Below are 26,738 nucleotides of genomic sequence, written 5' to 3' on the forward strand. Positions count from 1 at the left end.
TAAAGCTAGCTATGTAGTGTGGCATCCTTGATCTCTTGGAAATCAAAGTACAAGGAAAACATTCAATATTTGGATAAAGTTGTCAAATTATATTTATGACTCCTATTGGCAGATATTTACTGTGTCAAAATGATCAAGGGTTGGCAGAAGTTAAGAAACAAAGGAAGTCCACAAAGAGGAATTTAGGAATAATTTCAATTACCATATCAACTTTCTACCTTGGGACACTGAACTGGACTAGAAATGCAAAGAAATTGTTATAGAAATAGGAAAGCTATTTCTATAGAAACATATATATGAGGGGTTTTTTTATGTTTTCTATGAAGATGATTTTATTAAGTTTAAATTATGTACTAAATAATCAAATGTTCAAATCACTAATAAACAGGTCCATTCTTATTCTTAAAAATAGATTGTGCTATGGATACACTGATTGAACTGGAGTCCAAGTATATTGGACAACCTTTATCCAGCCACCTCCAGAAAAAGCTCTTTGTTGCTGAAACTTTCTGCTACTGCCTATAAGAGTAGATATATGAATTTCAAGAATAATCACAGATAAGAAGTTTAACTCCTGAAGTTCTAAAGCTATACCCAATCAACCAAACAAGCATTCATTATGTGATGAGTGTGTAACACAGTGTTTGATACTGAGGTTACAAAACAATCATCATACAAGTGATTAAATTCAAATATTTCTCACAGATAGCTTTCTAATTTTTTAATTGTTTTGCATCTCTACTAAGTACCAAGTACATGAAGGTTAAATAAATGGAAATATACTGATAAAGACAGAGAGTTTAGAGATGCCATCTAATAATATAAAAAGTACTGGGCTGGAGAGTTAAGAGATCAGGCTCTAGTCCTCATTCACCATTAACATGATCTTAAGCAATTCACTTAACTTCTTTAAAAGAAGGAGTATGAGTAGATAACTAAACTATCCCTTTTGGCTCACAGATTTAGACTATATGTCAACCACACCACTTCCCAACATTGAAGTCAATATTGCCACTAGCTGTCTAGTTGGCAGCATCTCTTTAGGACTAATTGAAAGTCCTTTTCATAACAGAAGTTGCTAGTTGCTGAGTTGGGACTGTCTTATTTTTAAATTCTCTAGTGAGCAGGAAGTGACTGACAACATTCTAGAGTTTTGCCTGGCTTTGGGCTAAAGATATCTAACATTTGAGCATAGCTGAAGAATTCAGTTAGCAACAGACCAGCTCAATAAATATATAGCATACAAATGCAACTCTTCACAAAGTGATTTCCATTTTTGCGGAATCCTCAAACACCTATCTTTATCATCATTTTAAGAAAGAAATTCAGAGATAATGTCAGATATGAAAGCAAGAATAAAAAAAAAAAGATTCCCACATTCCAAATAACACTTTCTCACTGAAATAAGTCAATATGAGTGACCCTTGTGTTTCTCTTAAGTCATTATTATTTTGTCCTATAAAGCCAAGAAAACATCTTATTGCTTATGTGAAACTGGTGATGTGAGACAGCCAGATAGTGTGGGAGATTGAAGGCTAGGCCTGGAGTAAGAAAGACTCATCTTTATGAGTTCAAATCTGCCTTCAGACACTAGCTTTGTGACACTGCACAAGTCACTTAACCCTCAGTTCCTTACTTGAAAAAAATGAGTTGGAGAAAGAAATGATTGGAGGAATGAACTATTCCAGTATGTTGGCCAAGAAAACTCTAAATAGGGTCACAAAAAAAGTCAGACACAAGTGAAATGACTAAATAAACAACAAGAACTGGTTCATTTAAAGTCAGACACAACTAAAAAATGACTGAACAGCAACATTAGAAAGATATATAATGGAGAAAATTTGCTTTGGCTTCAGAATTCATGCTCAACTTCAATGTCCATTTACTTTTCCTTCAGTGGTCAATACTATCATAAAACCAGTGAGGAAGGAGAGAGAGCAATCAGCCATCCTCACACTATACCAAATGCATTTCATTTAGATTGACAATCTCTAATAAAATCAGATGATACTATTGCCATGTTTCAATAAGATCCTTCTTTTAAAAAGCAATTATTTATCCCCTTTGGATTGTTCTATTTTTGTTTGCTTTTAAATGGCAGTTCCCAGCATGATTTTCAGATAAGAGGACTTTAAAGTTCATAAAATGTCATCACATAGTGATACTTTTTTTAAACAAATTCCCCACAAAGCTACACAGAACGTCAAAATAAACCCACTTAAACCTTCTATGTCAATTTTTGGCAATTAATGGAAATACTTATTTTCTATAAAGATTAGAAAAGTGTGGACTAGCTCATGTACACTTTGCTTATAACAAATTATGGTGAATGGTATACACTGTGGAAGAGAATGGTTAAGTGGTTTGCCCATGGTCACACAGCTGGTGTCAGAAGAATAGGAATTTTAATCCTGAATCTTAATCTAGCACCATATCAAATATAAAATTCCCTGTTTGGTTTTTGAAAGTTTTCATATTCTGATCCCTTCTAATCTTTTCACTCTTCTTCCATGTCATCTTCTCCCTTTGTGGTCCAGTGACAATAACCTTCTTGCTATTATTGACACAAGACAGTCATCTGGAGAGTATTTTTTTCATTGGCTATCCCTTATACCTCAAATACTATCCCTTATCATCTCTGCCTCCTAGCATCCCTTCCTTTAAAACTCAACTTAAATCTCACCTCCTGTGAGATCTTTTCTATGACCCCCACTGCACACTGTTTCTTATTTTCATCCAAGATGATCTTCCATTTATATTATATATAAAACAGCTGGGTGGGACAATGTATAAGACCTCCAGGACTGGAGTCAGGAAGACTTTTATTGAGTTCAAATCTGGCCTCAGATACTTACTAACTGTGTGACTTTGAGTAAATCACTTAATCCTTTTTGCCTCAGTTTTTTCATCCTTAAAATGAGGTAGAGAAAAAAAATGACACCATTCCAGTCTCTGCCAGGAAAACGCCAAACAGGATCTCAAAGAGTCAGGCATTACTCAAAAACAACTGAACTAAATGCTGTACATATTTTGTATGCATATAGGGTTTTTTTTGTTTGTTTGTTTTGGGTTTTTTTGTTTGTTTGTTTTTGCCATTTGTTCATCTCATTAGAATGTGAATTCCTTGAGGGCTAGAACCATATTTTTGTCTTAATTTCTATCCTCATCACTTAACATGGTGCCTGGCATATAGTAAGCACTTAAGAAATACATTTTAAAATGACCGTCTCTTTGTGTAGTTGTGGTGGGTTGGAATAGGTCATGGGAAATTAATAAATTAAAGAAATATAAAATTAGGATACATGAGGAAATAATAATATGTATGTTAAAATTTTCTCAGTCAGTCCATTTTTCAATAATGTATTACTCTTGGTGACCCCACTTGGGATTTTCTTGGCAAAGATACCAGAATGGTTTGTCATTTCCTTCTCCATCTCATTTTATAAGATGAGGAAACTGAGATAAACAAGGTTAAGTGGCTTGCTCAGATCATATCACTACTAAGTGTCTGTGGCCAGATTTGAAGTCAGGAAGACTCATTTTCCTGACTCCAAGCTTAGCCCTGACTCCACTGGGCCACCTAGCTGTCCTCAAAGTTCTGTAGTATAAATGCATTTGCCATGTTATCTTTCTCAACAACCAACACTTCATTTGGGAAGGAAATTTGCTGTACGTATATTTTTTCAGCTTCTTAATTAAATTAAACTACAAACCAGCTGAAGCCACCTAAGTTTTCCTTCAAAGGCATACTAACTTCTAGTGGAATTCTAATAAATTTGCAGAGAATTTCTCACATCATATTCAATAAAGATCTACTCTTTGGTAAAAGATCAAATGGATCTGTAAATGGAACTTGTAATGATTTATCAGGATAGAAACACTTCCCATAATGAATACAGTAACTCTGCATTTTTCAGGAATCCTTCCTGTAGTAAAAATGGATGAAACATTTCATCAGGGAAATGAGAGTTTAAAAAAAATTACTTTGAAAGCCATAAAACATGCACTTCCTTTCATCCTCTTGCATATAGATAGGGCCCACAAGTTAGACTGTTTTTTTTTTTTTTCTTATTGCAGACAAGTTCAAGCAGATGACATCAAGATCTGAGTTCAAGAATCCTTGGAAATATATACTTGTTTGATTACACTATTAACTAAAGAACTATTTTGATAATGACACATTGGGAAAATAAACTACACCTCTTTTAGCAGGCTTCTGAGAAGAGCACATGTGGTGTGTGTGTGTGTGTGTGTGTGTGTGTGTGTGTTGATGTGTGTGTGCACATGCTGAAAGTATAGAGTATTTTCAAAATAGAAAGAGTTTTCATCTTCATGTTCTTTTATGAGCACCCCAATACCATTTTATCATTCATACCAGGAGTCACAGATTTGTCCACATCTGATTTATTAATAAATGTTCTTTAAGCCATTACTCTTTCAGTCTTTTACTTAAATATAGTCTGGAAGTTGGGGATAAGAGAGGTGTTTTATTCATATTTCAGAAAGGCAGCATAATACTGGATTAATCACCTATGCTGTCACACTTAATAGAGATATGAAGATAAAATTTCGCATTTATCAGAATGAAATTAAACCCAATCACCCCTCCCCATTACTTCTGCTTTTGCTTCTAAGGTCATGTGACAACCATCAGACAATAAATATAGCTCAACAATACCAGAGATTTTGATAAGGCTGTTCTTTTTAAGTGATGTGAAAATTATCAACTAGGTACACTTCATCTGTTTTCAAATGGAAAGTCAACATAACTTATCAAAATGTGTTTCTCTGTTTAAAAGAAATTTGTTTTCAATGGAAGACTGAGTGAATTTAGAAGAATACAAGCAAAGGTATTACTCATAGTTTGTAGTACTTGTAATTTGGTTACTATTCAGTAAATATGCTGAATTTAGTGCTTTTGGTGCAAAGAGTAATAAAGGACCACTGAAGTAAACATTTAGATTATTGAATCAATATAGAGAAGTAGCATGGTCTAGGAGAGAGGACGAGACCCAGCCTCAGAGCCAGAAAATCCTAAGTATGAACATAAATGACACTGGACAAGTCACTTAACCCAGTATCACAAGAAGCTGTTGACCTGCATTGGTCAGAAGACAATTTCTTAACTGGTTTTTCCTATGCCAGAGAAATCATAAACCTATTGCAAAAGAAGGAAAATTGTTATAATAGCATCTATTTAACACTTTATGTTTTTTTTTAATTCCATTACAAATATTATCTCATTTTATCATTACAACAGTTTTGTGAGGTAAATGCTACTGTACTGTCCATTTCCATAGATAAGAAAAATTGAAACAGAAAATAAGTGACTTTTCTAGAGACACACAATTAGCAAATATCTGAGGTCAAATTTGCACTCAGACCTTCCAAATCCTAAGTCCTGAGCTCTATATATACTAGACAATGATTTCATTGGGGGGGGGGGGGGGGGGTGTAAAAATAAACACAAAATAAACATTTGATCTAAGTGTAGAAGAAAGCACATTAAACTGAGTGGAGATAAACTTGTTCAAAATTATTAAAAATATTTTTAAAATATAGCATATTATAAACTAGATATTAGGCTAAATATTATAGACTAGATATTAAATTCTTGGCTTGATGTTAAAAATAGAACTGTACATAAGTGCTTCAGTAAGAATGATGTCCTAGATTTTTTTTTTCCCCTCTAAATTTATTAAAACCCTGCTGGTGTGCCTGATTGCAGGTGGTAGCAAAAGCATACTGAATAAAGAGATGAGTTCCCAGGATCACCAGCTTCTTCCCACTTTCTCTGTTCTCACTACACTCTGATACCTAACAAAGTAAAATATAATTATTCTTGAAACCTTTTGAATTATCAGGAGTGTGTTCTTCCATTTTTTAGCCATTCTTCTTATTTAAAAAAAAAAAAAAAGCCTGACTCATTAACATGTCTAATGCTGTCAGGGTGTGGCACAGATGCCACCCACTCAAATTGCCTGTAGGCATGGTATCCAACTAGACACCTATTTCCTTCTCTCTCTCTCTCTCTCTAGACTAGCTCATTGAACCTCAACCTGCCCTCACCAGCAGGTAAAGATTATTTTTTCTTAGAGTGAAGGGACTATCTACAGGCATTATCACATGGCTACAACTCATTATTCTCTCTTTTAGGAGTAAACCTGTCTAGGGGGATTATTTATTACTTGTACTCACTACTGTAGTTCCCAAGACTCCCTGGGATACTACAGAATTAGTCATCATGACACCTTTAAACTATAAATATTGGCATGGCAAAATCAGTAATAATCATATTTAATTAACAGGAAGCAAAAACAGAAATGACCATGACTTTTGTTCAATAGAAGGCAAAAAAAAAGAATAATCAAAGTATCACAATCCACTCATAAATCTTGGTCAAACTCAGACACACAACTAAAAAATATAAAGATTCTATCTCTATTTATCTCTCTGTGTCTCTATGTGCCTATGTTTATGTTTGTCTATCTTTCTATCTATATACCTATATAGAAATCTAACAAGCAAGCATATGAATGGAAAAAAATTTAAGAGCCTAGAGCAACTATCAATTCTGGACTTCAGAACCTAATATTTTTGGTCTCTCCAGGAACAAACTGGACCACATTGATTTAAATTGTGTGAGGTGGGGCCCTGAAACTGTGTCCCCTTTAATCTATAAAAGAAGGGTAATTTGGGGTCTCAAGCTCTCTCCTGGGAAAAGCATACATTTCCCAGAAAACATCCAGGTGGATGGAGATGTAGTTGGAGATGTAGCCAAGGTTTTGATTGCACCCTCTATTGAGTTGAAGATTAGTCCAGAACTACTCCCAGTAAGATAAATGATCTCTTTTCAGTTTAAGATCTAGGCCCCAGGCATTGACCACATTGAGTTGTCATTCAATTTTGAATTGAAGCCCAAGCTTTAGATGGCTAATAAAAGACAATTCTGAACCCCAAGTCTTCACAGAAATCCTAAACAGGATTATGCCTGCCAAGGAAGCTCTCTTCTTGACAAACTGCCCTGCCAGGACTTTTGTCCGCTGGTAAAGACCAGTTATCTTCCTAACAGGACCTTTTTGCCCACTGATAAATATGTCTTCCTAACAGGCTGGCTTCTCAGTGTCAACAAAAATTGCTTTTTGCAGCACAGATTTTGGGTTTGTGAATTCTTTCACATTGGACCTGCCCCGACCAAAGGGGATTCCCCACCCCATTCTCACACCTCATCACAACTACTACTAACCTCATCATTTACACCTCATCATTTTGGTTCCTGGACTGTTTAAAGGGAGAAAATGATGTAAACTGAGATATTTTGGGGAGCCAGAAAACTGGACCTCTTTGGGGAATTCCCAGACCCTGGGGAAACCCTGCAAACTCCCAGTTTTTCAATTGAAAATCTTGGTCAATCACCCTCCATTGAATTTCCACAAACAACTCTCAGTTGTTCAGGCTTCCAGTTATTTAAGTGGAGATCTTTGTCTGATGGTCCTCTATTGAGTAGCCCAGATATCTCCTAGCCCCAGGCCACCCATATAATCATGATTTGTCATCCATCTCTGCCAACTCCTAATGAGGAGTTTTGCCTACTAAGAAAACTTCCATCTTAGTGAACAATAAAATTCCCTTTTTGCCACACAGATTTCAGGTTTGCAAATTCTTTCACATTGGACCTGCATCTCCAAACAGAGGGAATCTCTCCCCCTATTCCCAAATCTCATAAACATGAAGTTTTCTCTATTAAGTGTTTCTCTTCTGATCCTCAACCCCATCCTGCTAGATCAAACCATTCCTCTTTGGTCAAATTGAAGCAATGACAAGCTCTTTTAGCTTATAGCCACTCTTAACAGGGTGCTGAGGAAGTATTATGCTCTTTTAAAATATATATATATATACATACATATTTATATGTATGTATAGATATAGTTATATATGTGTGTATATATAAAACATTTTTATCCAATTATAAGGAATTCCTTTCAGCCAGAGAACTGCAAAACTCTTCAAGCTGACTTCGTAATCAAAACAGATAAGTCCATCCAACTCTTCACTCAAAAAGATTCCATTTCCTCCAATTAGCTTCTAATAAAGCAAAGCTTCTTTTCCATAGTTCTTTGCAAATACCATAAGATTTTCTCAAACTGTTGATTGGCTTGGTAGATTCTCTTTTTCCCCTCCTCTGTCTAGAAGCAGCTAGCTGAGGCAGTGGATAAAATTCTGGGTCTAGGATCAGTGATGCTTATGCTCAAAATTCTAGCCTCAGATATTTACTAACTATGGAACTCTTGGCAAGTCATTCAAAGTGTGCTTGCTAAAGTTTCCTGAGAAAACAATAGTGCCTACCTCCCAAAAGTGTTGTGAAGAATAATTGAGATAATATTTTCAAAGTGCTTAGCATAATACCTGACACATAGTGTATACTATATAAATGTTAGCTATTTTTTCTTTTTTTATTATAAAGAATATCCCACTGAGTAGAAAGAATGTACTTGAAAATGCTATTAACGTAAAAACAAAATAAATTTTAAATTAATAAAGAGTTATTCAGATCTCAATATACAGAATTTGTTTGTTCTGAGCAAACTATAAACACTAATATTATAATATTAGTGTTGTTTAAACATTTTTCTGGAATGTCCAATTCTTCATTTGGAGATTTTTTTGGACAAAGATACTGAATTTGTTTGCCATTTCCATCTCCTGATCATTTTACAAATGAGGAAACTGAGAAAAACAATAATAAATGTCTGATTTGAGCTCAGGAAAATGAGTCTTCCTGACTCTAGGCTCTGCAATACTCTTGCTACTATACTAGCTGTCTGCCCATAGGCAAAGTGCAATGACATTACCACCTCTCTCATTCTGAACATCATAGTTCAGGTAAAAAGTTAAGTATTCACCTTATCTTTGTTTGACATTTGTGTTTAGATCAATATTTTGGTCCAGAAAATTCAATATGTACTTATCTCAAGCCAAGACTTCCATAAGTTCAAAGCCAATTGTAATGATCACTGATCTCCAAAATAAGATCAATATGAAGAAAAAAAAAAAAAGGTCTAGTATACAAATTTGTAAATCATGCAGGTTTTAGAAATTTACATAAAAAGACACTATAATAGTATCTTTGAATTGAATAGAATACCATTCAATTCAATTCAATAAGCCATTGCTAGCACCCTTTATATGCAAGATGTTGTATTATGCCTGGATGTAAATAACAAAAATCAAACCAAAAACAATAAGAACAAAAGAAACAATTCATGCTACCAAGAAGCTTACATTTTTACCTATATGGAAGCAACATCATACAGTAAATTTTTTTAAAAAGGCAATTTGAGAAAGAAAAGTTTATTAGATAAGGAACAGTCATTATGTTGAGTGTCAATGGTGGAAATGAAGATAGAGTTATGGGGGACCTGCTAGAATCCGTTGAACCATTCCTGAGAGTTAATTATAAAGTTTTTAGCATTAGCATTTATATTTCAGAGATCTTCAAACACTACAATTGGAGAGAGGGGAAAAAGAAAGGAAAAGAAAGCGGGGAAATGGAATAGTTAGGGGGGAGGAGGTAGAAGCAAGAGAAAAATGGAAAGCAAAAAACATGCAGGAATTCCCAGATTAAAAGCTAACCCCTAAGAGAATTACAAGATGGGAATGAATAAGATTTTTCTCTATAATTAAAAGATATTTGCACAATCTGGTGAATGTTAATTACAGTAATTTATGCTTACATCCTCTCTGTATTTCAAAGGTGTCTTATGTTGTGGTAAACAAGAAAACTTTCTAAAATCTCTTCCTAAGAAATGTGCTATGTAGATTCATCAGTCCTTCATAACATGAAGTAGTCATTGACTCTCCTCTTTCTGACATATACAAGGTCACTTAGCCCTATTTCAAAAACAAGTTGGACAAAACCTGTGTGTGAAGATGAAATATTCATGCAATGGATGAGATATTTGAGGAGAGGAGGGAACTACTGTTTGGAAAGCTCCAGGATATAAAAATCCAGCCTGGTAATTAAAGTACAGATAAACTCTAAACATTTCGTAAATAACCTCCTTTTTTTATGAAGGCCATGAAGAAAAGTACAACCCATAACTTCCCACAGTAATTCCATGAGTAACATTATAATCTATTTTACCAGTTCCCCCTGAGAATGCTATACTTTAAATAGAATACCTGATGGTTTACAAGCCATAGTAATTTCTATGAGAGCACAGAGAATATTTTCCCACCCCAGACATAGTATCATTATAAAAGTCATTTGTGAAAGGACAATTCAGTCTAAAGAGTTAAATCCATCTCCCCTTCCATGATTCATTATCACATGGGTTCTGTCAAATAATCAATTCAGACAAAGTACTTTTTTCATACACACCATCAACAGATGTTTCTTTAATTACCAATGCTTTTTAAATGACCATACCATTTTAGGAATGGGATTCACATTCCAGTGAAGAAATCAGGACAACTTCTCATCTTTCTTTTCCTTGATCCCTTCCCCAGAGTTCTCTTAATATATTCAGAATATTAATTTTATTCAAAGAAATCTTAAGGGAAGGGAAGGAGAAATAGAAAGGTTTTGTTTTTCATATGGTTTGTTTAATTTTTAGCAATTTTTACAAATTACTTTAGTTTTTAGTAATTTGCACACAGACATACTACTAAAAAATATAAAGATTCTGTCTCTATATTTGTCTTTATTTGTCTATATTTATGTATGTCTAATTGTCTATCTATCTATCTGCAGTCACTTACCTAGTGGCATGATTCAAAATCATGAAAGTTATTTCCCCAGAGTGGGGATTATCTATTGTACCCCAGATGGGCAGAACTATCAACTCTGCTATAGAATCACACAGTAAAGAGGACCTGGGGATAAGTGGGAAAGAGATTTGGAGAACTCTCATAGATTCACGTATTAAAAAACCATGAGGGAGAAAGTCAGGAGTAAAAAAAAAAATTATGGGAGAATTAAAACTATTTAGAGCTATAAAGTACCTTAGAAGTCATCAGTTCTCATCCCCCTCATTTTACAGCTGAGAAAGCTGAGGCTTAGAGAGATTACATGCCTCTTCCAATATTACAAAACAGGGAAGTATCTGAAATAAGATATGAATTCAAATAATTCAGATTCCAAGTACAATATGTTATGCACTGTTCCATGCTGCTTCTCAATTGCATAGTATATAAGCATAGAGGCTAGACCTCCAAAAGTGTGCAAACTCCTTCTATCAATGCAAATCAGCACCTTTTCTGAAACTTATAGGCTTATAGTGGTGCCTAAATCACTGAGGAAGTAAGTAACTTTCCCCTGATAACAACTAGAATCTATCAGAGGTGACCCTGGAACCCTGATCTCCTTGACTTTGAAGTTGGTTTGTTATCATTTACAAATCTGTCTTTCTGTTTTGAGTTTTTCTCATGTGACAAAATCAAAGAGATCTGCCCATCTGGAGTGCAAGGGATAAGCCCACCCTGGGAAAAATACTTTCACCAGGTAAGTGATCGTAGATAGGTAGACAGACAGACATAATAAACATAGACAAATAGAAACAGACAGATAGATATAATAGATAGAGATGGACTTTTTATATTTTGTAGTCACATGACTAAGTGACTAGCACTGCCTTCACATACCAGAATGTAAGAATGTACATTGGCTTAGATTGAATTGACTTTATGCCTTTATTCCTAATTTTTAGTCCTATGAATATGGAAAATAACCAAGTCCTTTAAAAAGTTCAAATTATAATTATCCCAATACATTTTTCTATTCTTTCAGTTCTTTCCAAAGAACTAGAAAATCGTGCAGCATAAGCCCTCTTAGGAACATGGTTTTTGCAGCAGGGAGTGTTGCTCATTACTTTGTACATCTCCACTTAAATGATCACCATTGTTCCCATTACAGAGTCTTTGCTGTCTCACTGTAAAACAGAAAGAATGCAATGTAATTTCCAATTATAAAACTGGAAGGTTCTATCACATTTTGTCTGGAAAAGCAAGAACATTTTTAATTTAGTCATCAGCAAAGCATAATAGAAAATGTCAGCACCCAGATTTTACATCAACAGGCAATGCTTGGTATCAAAGGAATTCAGTAGGCATCAGACTTACACCCTACAAGCTAAAAGGTACATTAGCAGTTTTCTTGTTGTTGATTCATTCATTCATGTCCAATTCTTCATGATTCCATGGACCATAGTATGCCAGACCCTTCTTTCTTTCACTATTTCTTAAGTCTGTCCAAGTTCATAGTCTTTGCTTCCATGATACTAATCTATCTCTGCTATCCTCTGCTATCCCCTTCTTCTTTTGCCTTCAATCTTTCTGACCATCAGAGTCTTTTCCAATGAGTCCTCTCTTTTCATTATGGGACCAAAATATTTAAGCATCTGCTTTGGTATTCTCCTTCCAAAGAATAGACTGAAATGATTTCTTTAAATATTGATTGATTTGATTTCCTTGTCATCTAAGAGATTCTCAAAAGTCTTCTTCAACACTACAATTCAAGAGTGTTAATTCTAGTGACACTAAGCTTTCTAGTCCTTTATCCTTACTGTACATGTGTACAGACTGAGACTTAAAGGAGTTAAGTTATTTGCCCAAATTTGTCCATGTAGTAAATAACCAACTAGGAATCAATGATACTATAAATAAAAGATCATTCCACCTATTCATAGAATATTTTGATCTGGGTAGAATCTTAGAGCCCAAAAAATTCAATTTCTTCATTTTACAAATAAGGAAACTGAGGCATGGATAGGTTTACTGACTTGCCCAGTTACAAGGCTAGTAAGTATCTGAGACAAGATCTAAATTCAGATCTATATCATCATTTCTTTCCTTTGTCTTTTTTCCCCACTGTAAAGAAAAAGAAGAAATAACTTAAAATAGCACCATTGTGACATTTAAAAACTATAACATTTATTAATGTTAAAGGAGATTCCTTTAGAGAAAACGCCAAGAGCTGCTGTGGAGATGGAATGTTTTGAGTCCAGCCTGTCTCTGAACTGAGGTCATTATAGGAAAACTGGAAACAATCAAAACAACATCCCCAACAGCATAAGAAACTGTTTCCTCAAGTTCTACATACCGGAATGTTGCTCCCATGGGAGGTGTTTCCGTTCCCTTCACAAATGTCCTCAAGTTCAGATGTTCAGTTGCTGAAAAACTGAAAAGTTGTATCTGACTCTCCATGATCCTGTTTGGGGTTTTCTTACCAAAGATATTTGAATGGTTTGTTATTTCCTTCTCCAACTCATTTTACAGATGAGGAAACTGAGACAGACTTAGTTAAGTGACTTGTCCAGCATCACCCAATCAGTAAGTCCCTGAGACTAGATTTGAACTCAAGAAGATGAATCTTCCTGACTCCAGGCCTTATACTCTATGTACTATGGGGCTATCTAGTTATCCCTCCTCAAGCTATTATTACACTTTTATGATACTTTGTTCCTCTTGGTTACAATTTCCTCCATTCTCCAAGTCATCACTCTTCTATTTATAACATTTTTTTCAGTGTTCAAAATTGTCTTTAATATTTATTTTAACCAATCTTACCTGTATACAAATTCATGGACTCTTCAACTGAGAGTTGGAAAGTACCATAGCAAGCAAGTCCAAGTGTTTAATTTTAAAAATAAGAAAAGTATAGTCTTGGAGAGTTTAAGTGACTTGTCCAAGGCTGTGCAAATATCAAGATCATCTGACTCCAAATCTAAACTTTTTTTCATTAGTGTGCTCTATTCCAAGGGCTATATCCCCACTATGGTTATGTGTGCTTTCTAGATAATAGAAAAGGGAAATTCAGAAATTCTAACTTCTCCCCAGACTATCTTTGCTCTACCTAACATAGTTTTGCTGCACATTGAGCATTGTATAGATTACTGGGAATAGCTCTTGGGACCAACCATTCAACATACTTTATCCAATTGGGTAATGTTTTTCCTTCAAAAACAGCAAAGCTCTGTAGAAATCTGACATGCTTATGAAATATTATATTCAAATAAATGGAGGGAGTGCATAAAACAAATTTTTAATACCAAGAGCCTAGGTAAATCCATACCTGTCACTCAATCTAAAGACAAGCAGCATCTGCCTCTTAAGTAGTAGTAAATGTTTCCTAACCACCTCTCTGGGGAAAAAAAAAAATATACAAAAGTATGCTTTGAATTGTGCTCTGATTTATTAACATTCTCTCCACTACTTTCTTAAATCTTGCCATTAACAAAATAATAAATCAAGTCCTAATTTGATGAATTTGCCTTTTTTCTGAGGTGTAAATATTCACACTGAGATTTTAACAATCATCACCTTAAAAGCCAGTTTGAACTGGTTTTAGCACACCCCTCTTTTGAGGGTATTTATAAAAGTCTCAGCAGGAAGAGTTCTATTCTGCTACTATTTATTCTTCTCTTTAAGCTTTCCTCAAATCACTGTTCAGTTACCATTTCCTACATGAGTCCTTTCTTCATCCCCTCAATTTTAAATCTCAATTTAGAGATGTTAAGATTACTTGATGTGGTTTGGTGGCACAATACATGGAGCCTTAGACCTAAATTCATAAAGACCTGAGTGAAACTCCTACTTGAAACATTTACTTATCTATGCTACTATCAATAAGTCAATAAAGCAATTCCCATATGTCAGGCATTGAACTAAGCTATGGGGATACAAAAAGAGGTGAAAGACATTCCTAACCCTTAAAAGAGCTTACGGTCTAATGGTGAAGACAAAAAAGCAAACAAATATATACAAACAAGCTATATTCCTATCAGAATAGATAGAAAATAAAGAAAGAAAAGCATGGAATTAGTAAAAGTTGGGAAAGTTTTCATTTAGAAGGTTTTTTTAAGAGGTATTTGCTATAATTTTTCCCAGTTTTCTATTTTCTGTTCTTATTTTAGTTGCATTGCTTTTGTTTGTTGGAAAACTTTAATTTTATATAATCAAAAGTATCTATTTTACAATTTATAATGCTCCCTATATCTTGTTTGGTTCTAGATTCTTCCTTTATGCATAGATCTGATAGGTAAATCATTCCATGCTCTCCTAATTTATTTATGGTATTACTATTTATGTGTAAATCATATATCTATTTTAATGGTACAAGAGACTGTTGATGAGACCTGAAGGAAGCCAGGAGAGAGAGATGAGGAGGGAGAAGATTCTGATAGTGGCATGCAACCAGAAAACATGCCTGAAGTTTAGAGAGTGAGTGTCTTATACAAAGAACAACCAGGAGATCATATAGGATATGTTGAGAAGTAAGGTGTAAGAAGACTAGAAAGGTAAACAATCATAAGTTAGGTGGTGATCTACTTTAAACACAAAATAGGTGATTTTTAAATTTCAGTTATGTACACTAGAGAGAGCTTATAAATTTGGGGGAGAGGGGTATGAATTAGTTAGATTTGTACTTTAGAAAAATCGCTCTGGTGGAAGACAAATTGGAGTAGTGAAAAATGAAGCAGGCAGCCCTACCAGCACATATCATCCAGGGCCATTTACAATTGGTTTGATCTATATCTTATCACTGGATCCAGAAAGCTCTGGATGGGAAAGTAAGGCAGGTGACCTTGCACAGCTCTCCCTCATTTAAATCTAATTCACTTGCATGTCATGGCATCACCATGAATGAAGGACAAACAACAACATTTCAATAGTCCAAGTGTCAGATAATGAGAACATACTTCAGTATGGTAGCAGTATCAAAGGAGAGAAGGTGGTGTTTTAGAGAGATATTTCATCCTCCCAAGGGATGTTATAAGGAATAAATGAGATAATATATATAAAGCACTTTGCAAATCTTAAATCTGTCTATAAATTGTAGCTGTTATATAAATGAGCTATGTAATAGTTTATTTATATTAAATGTTTATATATTATATACTTATATAATGAGCTATCATATGAATGGTATTCACTTTGTATATACTTCATATTTCCATACTCATGTACATATTCTAATACACAAAGGCATGCATTATACTTCTTTGTGGAAAAATGTCAATTTGTTGAGGGCAGAGCCCATTGTCTTTCATAGAACTCAATAAATGGGAATAGGGAAAGAATTAAGCATTTATATAGCATTCATGTGCCAGTCACTGTGCTAAACACAAGAGTCTCACAAACACCTTAGGAGACAAATATTGTTGTCTCCATTTTACAGTTGGGGAAAGTGAGGCAAAAAGAGGTTATACAATTTGCCCAGAATCACAAAGCTGATTAGAGTGCAAGATCAAATTTTAACTCAGATCCTGACTTCTGGTCCAGTGTTCAATTCACATGCCATATAGCTGCCTCTAATCTGTTGAATTACATTGAATGACTTTTTTGGATTTCTAGCAAGATAATTTTATTTCACTGCAATTATCCCTGAGAATTGGCAAAAGATGAGAAACTTATCATGTCTCCAGGACCAAATTTAAGCAGATCCAAGACAGACTCAGCCTGAAATTAAATGCAAAGGTCACGGCACCATGGCATTATACATTCTGTACAACTCAACCCGCCTCAGGCAAACAAATTTTTGTATTATGCACTGTAATAAGTTTCTAAGTTAATGCCAAGGAAAGCTACCCCCAAAATGAACAGGAAGCAACAAAACACCGATCATGCTGGCAGATCATAGGGAAAGACCATATGATTTCTCTTAACTTTCTTTTCACTGGTCTGGAGAAATGGGAAAAGCCAGGCTACCAAACAAAGAAAACATCCCTTTAAAATCCCATAGCTACCATTATGTTATGAGTTAACAGGCAAAAAGAAAAATCAATTAAATAACTATTAATTGAGTATCTGCTATGTTCATAGTGTGCTGAGAAGCAGGAGAGGGGAAACAAAGCAGGAAGCATATGGAGTACATTTAATGAGATTTATTATGATAGGAATTGATGTAAAGGCATCCCTTGGAGTTCACAAAATCAATTGATTGAGTATAGGATGGAGGAAATTAGTATAGGAGATAGGGAAATGGCAGTGTGGTAATAGAGTGGCTCATAAAAAAATAGAGATTGAAAGTGTGATAAGTCAATAGTAGGGACAGATAGTTAATGAAGTACCCCAAAACTCTTTTCTTGGCCTTCTATTTACTTTTTTCATTGACCCGACTAAAGACATAAATAGCATGCTTTTTAATTTAAAGATGATATAAAATTAGGAAGAATAGATATCTTGTTGGACAACAAACAAAAACTCTAGAATTTAAGTTCCTAGACATTTTGCACTCAGTGCATTAGAAGACTTTCCTATTTGGGCTTAATACTTTTTTGTTAAATTGTATTGAATTGTTGTTGTTCAGTCAGTTCAACTGTCTCTGATTCTTTGTGATCCTATTTGGGGTTTTCTTGGTCCAGATATTGGAGTAATTTGCCATTTTCTTGTCCAGTTCATTTTATACATAAGGAAACTGAGATTTAAGTAACTTGTCCAGGGACATACAACTATGAAATGTCTGTAATGAATTCAGTTTTAATAGAAACATGGGACCAAAAATAATAAAAGAAAAAGAAAAGGGTAAGAATATACTATTTAGATTATATACTATAGACTATATAGACTAACTTCTGTCCTGGGTACCATATTTTAGAAAAAATATTAACAAACTGAGGTATAGTATAGCAATGAATTTAGAGCTAAAAGGAATTTTGGTCCATACTTTTGAAGGGAATGCCTGCGTGGATGAGATCTCAGATTTGTTGGAACTATTCATAAGTAGAAAGGTTTAGAACACGTATTATTAGTGGGCATGATGATTCAGTATTACAAGGTCCTTTTAAAAAGAAATATCCTTAAATATCAAGCAAGAAATTCAGCGAATAACTAAAAATTAATCAAGTCTTTGCAAAACACCCACATACCCTGGTTGAGTGACAATTTATATTGAGGTAAGTAGTAATGAATCCTGATGTCATTTGTTTTATTACTTATTATTTTGTTATATATCTTTATATATCACATGAAACTTTATTATTACTTGTTATATTCATACAATAACTTCTAGAAGGGAAAGAAGTGAGAAGTACATTAATAAAACTCTACAAACTAACTTCCCTGCTTATTTGCAAAACTGAACTAATCTTAATAATTTTAGAGAATTTATCAATACTGAACACCATGGATACTTCCCATTAACGGGGTGTGTGTGTGTGTGTGTGTGTGTGTGTGTGTGTCTGTGCGCGTGTGTGTAGTGATATAGATATGCATACAACACACATAGCTAATGAGAATCTTCATGATAAAACCTTCTTAGAAGGAATGTAATTTTCATTTTAAATAAAATAGTTACATTTATTTTCCTATCTTTTTTTCCCCTGAGGCAGTTGGGATTAAATGACTTGTCCAGAGTCAAACAGCCAGGAAGTGTTAAGTGTTTGAGGTCACATTTGAACTCAGGTCCCCTTGACTTCAGTACTAGTGCTCTATCCTCTGCACCAACTAGCTACCCCAATTTTTTTTAAACAAGAAATAGCAATAGTAGCTGTAGTAGTAGTAATAGTAATGATGGTGGTAATTGTGGTGATAGGAGGAGGAGGAAGAACAGAGGAGGAATGATACTGAAGTATTCCATAGTCGATAGAGACATGTCTTTGGCATCAGATATATCTGACATCAGGATAGGACATCAGACACCAATAAAGAAGTAAATCTCACTTTAAGTATTTTTGGTATGTCACTGAGCAAATTGTTTAACCTCTCAGTACTCAGTTTCCTGATCCACAATAGACAGGACTGGACTAGATCAATAGAGTCAAACTCAAATAGAAATCAGGTTCATTCATCTATACATCTATATATATATATCCCATCTGGTGGCATACTGATTTAAATTTAAAATGTATTATCATTTTATTTTATTAGATTTTTTTTATTAATTTTGTTAACTATTTACTAAGGATATTTTAATTTGCCTCAGGCTGTGCTTGGGAATGTTGTGACCATGGACTAACAAGTCAGTTGCATGTTTGTTACCTCTGGACTTTATATTCACTAAAGTCTCTTCAAAGATCAATTATTATCTGTGACAGATACTGGCTGTGTGATTCTAGGTAAGTCACAACTTCTCATTGACCCAAGAAACTCCCTAAGATTAAGCTGTAGAACTAGAATAATTGGTATATATGTGGCAGCTACATGTCTTGGTGTACAGAGTACTGAGCTGGCATCAGAAATACCTAGCATCCCAAAAAGTTATCAAACTGTGCATACCCAGCAGTGCTACTACTGGGCTTATACCCCAAGGAGATACTAAAGAAGAGAAAGGGACCTGTATGTGCCAAAATGGTTATGGCAGTCCTGTTTGTAGTGGCTAGAAACTGGAAAATGAATGGATGCTCATCAATTGGAGAATGGTTGGGTAAATTGTAGTATATGAATATTATGGAATATTATTGCTCTGTAAGAAATGACCAGCAGGATAAATGCAAAGAGGCTTGGAGAGACTTGCATGAACTGATGCTAAGTGAAATGAGCAGAACCAAGAGATCATTATATATGTCAACAACGATACTGTATGAAGATGTACTCTGATGGAAGTGGATTTCTTTGACAAAGAGACCTAATTCAGTTTCAATTGATCAATGATGGACAGAAGCAGCTACACCCAAAGAAAAAACACTGGGAAATGAATGTAAACTGTTTGCATTTTTGTTTTTCTTCCCAGGTTATTTTTACCTTCCGAATCCAATTCTCCCTGTGCAACAAGAAAACTGTTTGGTTCTGCACACATATATCGTATCTAGGATATACTACAACATATGCAACATATATAGGACTGCTTGCCAGGGAGGGGATGGAGGGAGGGAGGGGGAAAATCAGAACAAAAGTGAGTGCAAGGGATAATGTTGTAAAAAAATTACCCTGGGATGGGTTCTGTCAATAAAAAGTTATTATAATAAACAAAAAAATTTTAAAAAAAGAAAAGAAATACCTAGCATCAATATGGCTTCATTTACAAGCTGTGTGATCCTGGACAAGTTAGTTAACTCTGCTTGCCTTAAAGATCCACTATAAAAACAAATGGTAAACCAGTATCTTTGCTAAGAAAACAAGGACAAGTGTCACAAAGAGCTGGACGTGACTAAACAACAGTCTTGTGGTGGTAGAGGGAACTTATGACTAGCAATGAAATCACAGTTCTAGACTGAAAAAAAAAAGTTTTTTTTTTTATTTTCTTGATAAGAAGTCCATAATTTGAAGGTTTATACAATTTGTTGAAACATTATATTGTTTTAAAAGGTCAAGAATTTCAAGGGAATTAATGAAAAAAAAATCAAATGATGGTGGCTTAGCTGTACCAGATCTAAAATTATATTATAGAGCAGCAGTTACCAAAACTATTTGGTATTGGCTAAGGAATAGATTAGTTGATCAGTGGAATAGATTAGGTTCAAGGGATAAAACAGTCAACAAATATAGCAACCTAGTCTTTGACAAACCCAAAGATCCCAGCTTTTGGGATAAGGACTTACTGTTTGATAAAAATTGCTGGGAAAATTGGAAACTAATATGGCAGAAACTAGGCATTGATCCATACTTAACACCGTACACCAAGATAAGGTCAATATGGGTTCATGACCTAGGCATAAAGAATGAAATTATTAATAAATTAGAGGAACATAGGATAGTTTACCTCTCAGACCTGTGGAAGGGGAAGGTCTTTATGACCAAAGCAGAACTAGAGATCATTACTGATCACAAAATAGAAAATTTCGATTATACCAAACTGAAAAGTTTTTGTACAAACAAAACTAATGCAGACAAGATTAGAAGGGAAGCAATAAACTGGGAAAATATTTTTACAGTCAAAGGTTCTGATAAAGGCCTCATTTCCAAAATATATAGAGAATTAACTCTAATTTATAAAAAATCAAGCCATTCTCCAATTGAAAAATGGTCAAAGGATATGAACAGACAATTCTCAGATGAAGAAATTGAAACTATTTCTAGTCATATGAAAAGATGCTCCAAGTCATTATTAATCAGAGAAATGCAAATTAAGACAACTCTAAGATACCACTACACACCTGTCAGATTGGCTAAGATGACAGGAAAAAATAATGATGATTGTTGGAGGGGATGTGGGAAAACTGGGACATTGATTCATTGTTGGTGGAGTTGTGAACGAATCCAACCATTTTGGAGAGTAGTTTGGATCTATGCTCAAAAAGTTATCAAACTGTGCATACCCTTTGATCCAGCAATGTTACTACTGGGATTATATCCCAAAGAGATTATAAAGAAGGGAAAAGGACCTGTATGTGCACGAATGTTTGTGGCAGCCCTTTTTGTAGTGGCTAGAAACTGGAAACTGAATGGATGTCCATCAGTTGGAGAATGGCTGAATAAATTGTGGTATATGAAAATTATGGAATATTACTGTTCTGTAAAAAAAAAAAAAAAAAAGAAACATTATATTGTTTTAATTTTTCAGTCATGCAAAAAATGGCTAGGAGTGGGGGGAAGGGAAAGAAAAGGAAGAAGATATACAGTGGGAAATGTGGGTGTTTATAAAAACAAGATATCAATAAAAAATTATTTTTAAAGTCCTACTTAGATGAACTTTAAGTTTGTTTCAAATATTTAATCTTAAGCATTTCAATGCTAATTTGAATTCTGAAGCTATTTTATTCTGGCTGAAATCTAGGAAGTTACATAGTAACTCTTTGACAGTGTTGAAAAACGTGGTATTTTTAATAAATTCCAATTTTTCCACTAACTGAAGCGTAATCATTTGAATAACTTTTTTAAATTTTTAACCATTTTGTGGAGATATCTTTTAAACATACAATATTAATCTTTGTTTCACTATATTTCACAGGATCTGAAGAAGGGATGCACATATTTCTTTCTCTTAATGATCACTTCCAATCTCCTAATCTACCACCTTCACTCATTATCCTTCCCTTTTAGGTTCTCCATTCCTTTTGCTTCCTCTTAATCCTTCCTTATCTCTAGCATTTTCTCCAACATTATCTTCATCCCCTTCAACAGGCTTACCCATGACCCTTCTGACACCCTAATATTCTGAACTTCCTAAATCCTTCAATGCTTATCACCTGTTTCTATATCCCATTTCAGTCAACCAAAAAGCTCATCATTCTCTAGAACTCACCATTTTTGAAATGGCTCCATTTTTTAAAATTCTGCAGTCTGAAATTCCCTTTTTCACCTAGTAATTAATCTGTCTAATTCTCCTGATCCTATTGTTTTGTTTTCAATGTGATAGTCACTTTCTTGATTCTTTCCTAATCTCTGTTTGTATAATAGAAATTCCTTTTGGGAAAGGATTAGACTAGATGGTAGTGCAAGTCTTTATGATTCCACTTTCTCTCCAATGATTCTACTACACTTTCTAATAGGTCCTTTTGTCTCCACTGAAACTTTTTCATCCCTTCAAGAACCAATTCAAGTGCTACTTTTTTTTTTCTGAGCCTTTGCTGATTATTCTTTTCCCCAACTAAAAAACAAAAATAAATTTTAAAATGAAAATGAAAATTCTCTCTCTGACCTCAAATATCTCCTAATACTTTACCTGGATCTTTCCTTTTCACTTAACTTCATTTTTCACAAGCTCAATCTGGATTCCTCCATCAATCCTCAGAAAACCATTGATCCTGTAAACTCTCTTCAACCCTAGATTTCACACCTCTGAAACTCCTCAGTTTCTTTGACCTTTCCCTCCAACTGGATGACACTTCCCAGAACCTTTATTCAAGTACTGTGCCCAGACCTGCCATCTCTTCATCTCTCAACAAGCTGTGATGATGACTTTTCCATTAAGACTCCTAACTATATCTTTCCTTTCAGCTTTCTCCGATATGTTGTTTTCTTCAATTAGATTGCAAACTCTTTAAAAGAAGAAACTGGTTCTTGTTTGTTTGTTTGTTTGTTTTTTATTTTGTGTTGTGTGTTTTGTTTTGGGGGGATTTTTTTGGCTTGGATTTGTATTCTCAGGGTTTAGCACAGTGTTAGGTACATAGTAAGCACTTATAAATGGTTGTTAACTAACTGACACTTAACTCACTAATCTTTTTAACATAATTATATACTTGTCTTTTCTCTCCTATTAGACTATAAACTTTCTAGTAGAAGATCTAGATCATTACCAGTATCTAGCATAATGCCTTGCACATAGTAGGTACTTTTAAAATACTTGATAAATAGAATGAATGATGACATGCCATTTCCTTTTAAATAATTTTTTCAGTTGTCCTTTATGCAGCTGCACTCATTTGTAAAACTTTCCATTAAAAAGCCTTTGTTCTCAAAAGCACATTTTTGCTGCTGTTATGCCACACAGAACAAACACAGCTGATTCACTCATTTCAACTATTGTAGTAATTGTTGGAGAGAACTGAATGATCAATGCAGCTGTGGTGACCAGCACTCCCAATATGATGACCAAAATTGACAGCAATACACTGAAGACCATCATATTCATTTCATATGGCCATCATTACCATCATTCCTTTAATTTGATTTCATTTGTCTTCAACTATTAGAGATCTTAGCATAAAAATTGAAAGAAAAGACTTCTGTATAATTTCTTAAGTCTTTAACATCATAGGTCATAGTATTTAGAGCTAGAAAAGATCTAAGATATTATAAAATCATATTTATTAATAATAGTAATAGTTAGCATCTATGTAGCATTGTCAAGTTCAAAGGGTGTTTTATATGTGTGCTATCTCATTTGACTCTTGCAAAAATCCTATAAGTTAACTGCTATTATCATTACCTTTCTTAGTATTGGAGAAATTGACATTGGAAAAGGTTAAACTAAAAAGTAGGATCACTCCACTAGTAATTGCTTGGGTGGGGATTTGAACTCAGATCTTTTTGACTTCAGCTCCCACAATTATTACCCACTGTATCACTTAACTGGCAAGAGTTGAAAATTCAACCTCCTCATTCTATAAGTGAAGAAATTGAGCTCCAGAGAACTTAAATGGCTTACCCAAAGCCCTACAACTAGGGAGTAGCTAAGGCAGGTTTGAATTCAGGTCATATGATTCCATATTGAGAAGTCTTTTTAGGGCAGCTAGATGGCACAGTGAATAGAGCAGTAGCCTTGGCATCAGAAAAACCTGAGTTCAAATGCAGCCTTAAGCGTTTAACACTTACTGGCTATGTGACTTTGGGTAAGTCAACCCCAATTTCCTTGCAAAACAACAACAACAAACAAAATAAAGAACTCTTTCCACTATCAAAAGCTCTTGGGGTTAATGTGATCCCTCATTTATCTTTGGTTGGTCTCATTTTTCTCATCTTCAAAATGATATTATTAGACTAAATTATTTCTAACTTGCTTCTAAGCACATTTTTTATTTTTTTCCAAGCACATTTTTTTAAAAATTCTATTTGATGAAGTACCAATTTAAAAAAAACATGCCACTATGTCTATCAAGAAAAAAGTGCCATGTAGTATGGTCTCACCTAACTGCATACAATTCATTATCCAGCAAACATGTGTGTCTACAATATAGCCAATAATAAGAAAATGAAGCTAAAAGTCAAATCAGGCAAGCCAAAATAGATATTGCAAAATCCACATGCTGATTTAACCCCTAGAAAACACTTTCTTATTGCCCCTGTCAAAGAAAATGTATTTTTATTGAGCACATCATTCTGACTTGTTACCATATTTGATCTTATTATTTGTTTCTAAACTTATCAAATATTATAAGGCTAATTAAAAATCATCAAGCTTTATTAAAGGCCTACTATATACTAGACACTACATAGGATATTGGAGATATAAAAATAAAAATGAGGTGGTCCTTGGTCTCAAGGAGTTTCCTTTCTATCAAAGTCACCAGGATATACAAGATAATTACAAGATATTTTAGGGGAGGAAGGACAACAATGAATGATGAAAAGGAAAGATAGTGCTTGAGAAAGAGAGAAATAGATGACTATAGTCATGTACAATGATGACAACAAAAACTGATACTTGACATTGAAACAAAAATAATATGAAGAAATGAGTCTATAATTTGTGATCATTATATTAAAAATAGGCCTATATACCTCAATAGCTCCTAAAAGCATCACCCTGGCACATTATAATGCCTCTGTGATCTCAAGCAAGTCATTTACCCTTCTTCTTTTTAGTTTTCCCATCTGTAAAATGGGAAAGTTTGTACTAAATAACTCTAATAGTGCCTTATAGCTCCAATTCAATGGACCTATGATGCTTACAGCTAATTAGGAAAATACTTAATAGAGTCAATATTTGACCGAACTTCTTGAGGGCAGGAATTACACTATATTTGGTTTGTGTATCTTTAGCATCTTAAAACACGCTGAATTTGGAGCTGGAATTCAAATCTCATGTTTGAATTTTGGCAGATCACTTAAACTCTCTTAACATTTTCCTCTTCTATAAAATGAAGGGATAGAATTAGATAGACCTCTAGTTATCTTCCAGATATAAATTATAATTCTATCATTTTAAATTTTTCTTGAGTTTGAATATAAATATATTTTAATAAACGTTATAATATTTTAGAAATATTTCTCTCCCAAATGGCTCAAGATTTTTTAAAAATACATTCATGCCTAAATGGGAAAACTTTCAGTAAAAAAGAAAATCTAGCTATTCAGGGAAAAAAAATCATCTTCTAAAGATTCCAGATAACCAAGTTCTGATTGTCATGGACATATTTTTCATTCCACTATTTGAATACCTATCATTATTAATTGACCAGTTCCTCAGACTTATATTGCAAATGTTTAATAGTTCACACCTTGGACTCTCCAAAAACACATCAATAATATGCAGTAGACTTCAGCTCAAAATCCCAGTACATTTTAGATGGGAATCAATGCAAGTGATTGTCATAAGTCCTTGACATTTCATTCTGAGCCCTCGGGACAAAAAAAAAAAAAATAGATGCTATTCCATCACATTAAGGAAGAAATAATCTTTGTGGGAACAAGTTTAGATCTTGCTTAGAAGCTCCTTAACTTGAAAAATGAATATCATGTCCATATATTTTCTACGAATTGTTTCCAATTTCCCCCAGATACCTGACTATGAAATCAGATTTTGAGTTAAATGCCGTCATGTTATGCATATAAAATAGATCTCCAAGACCCAGATTAAAGTTCACTTCCCAAACAAAACAAAAGATGCACTTTTTTAATGGGATTTGATTATAAGACTATCAAGAGACACATTTCAAAGAATTAGTTTTGCTCACATTTTGTCATGAAAACTTCACTAATAATTCCATCATAATTACTTTCCATAAAATAATTCACACTAACTTCAAGGTCAGTGAGTGACGAGTCAAAATAAAATAAAAAATCAATCATGGAAATAGAGGCAAAGTAATAAATTTGTTCTAGGCTATAGCAACAGCCTTTATGCCCTTCCTTTTAGTGAGTTTATAGAAGCATTTTCCAGTTAAACTTTGAGAAGTCTTACCGTCAATTTCTCCTTTAAGTTCTTGTTTATAGAATCTGTTTGTTCGTGATTGCCCAGATCCATGGAGAGAGAGAGAGAGAGAGAGAGAGAGAGAGAGAGAGAGAGAGAGAGAGACTGAGAGAGAGAGAGAGAGATTCAGAACCCAGGCAGAAATGCTTTAATGTGCCTACATAGTAGATGTTGCAGGACATTTCAAGTTGTCAGACAGGACACTATCAGAAAGCCCTGGCGATAATTTCTGGTTAGCTAGTGTTTCCATTTATAGATGTACAAGCCTCACAAACAGTACACTGAAGAG

The 26,738-nt window shown here is 34.2% G+C and overlaps 1 protein-coding gene across 1 annotated transcript in view; it reads right to left on the reverse strand.

The window, feature by feature from the left end:
• Window positions 1-26,529, reverse strand: part of MLIP (muscular LMNA interacting protein) — a 382,597-nt gene extending 356,068 nt beyond the window's left edge. The window contains exon 1 of the mRNA XM_031964712.1: window positions 26,441-26,529. Within this exon, the coding sequence (XP_031820572.1) occupies window positions 26,441-26,503 (63 nt within the window). The 5' untranslated portion in view covers window positions 26,504-26,529. The remainder of the gene's footprint in view (window positions 1-26,440) is intronic.
• Between the last annotated feature and the right edge of the window lie 209 nt (window positions 26,530-26,738).

This window comes from Sarcophilus harrisii, chromosome 4 (genome assembly GCF_902635505.1).
Source record: "Sarcophilus harrisii chromosome 4, mSarHar1.11, whole genome shotgun sequence".
Taxonomy (NCBI): Eukaryota; Metazoa; Chordata; class Mammalia; order Dasyuromorphia; family Dasyuridae; genus Sarcophilus; species Sarcophilus harrisii.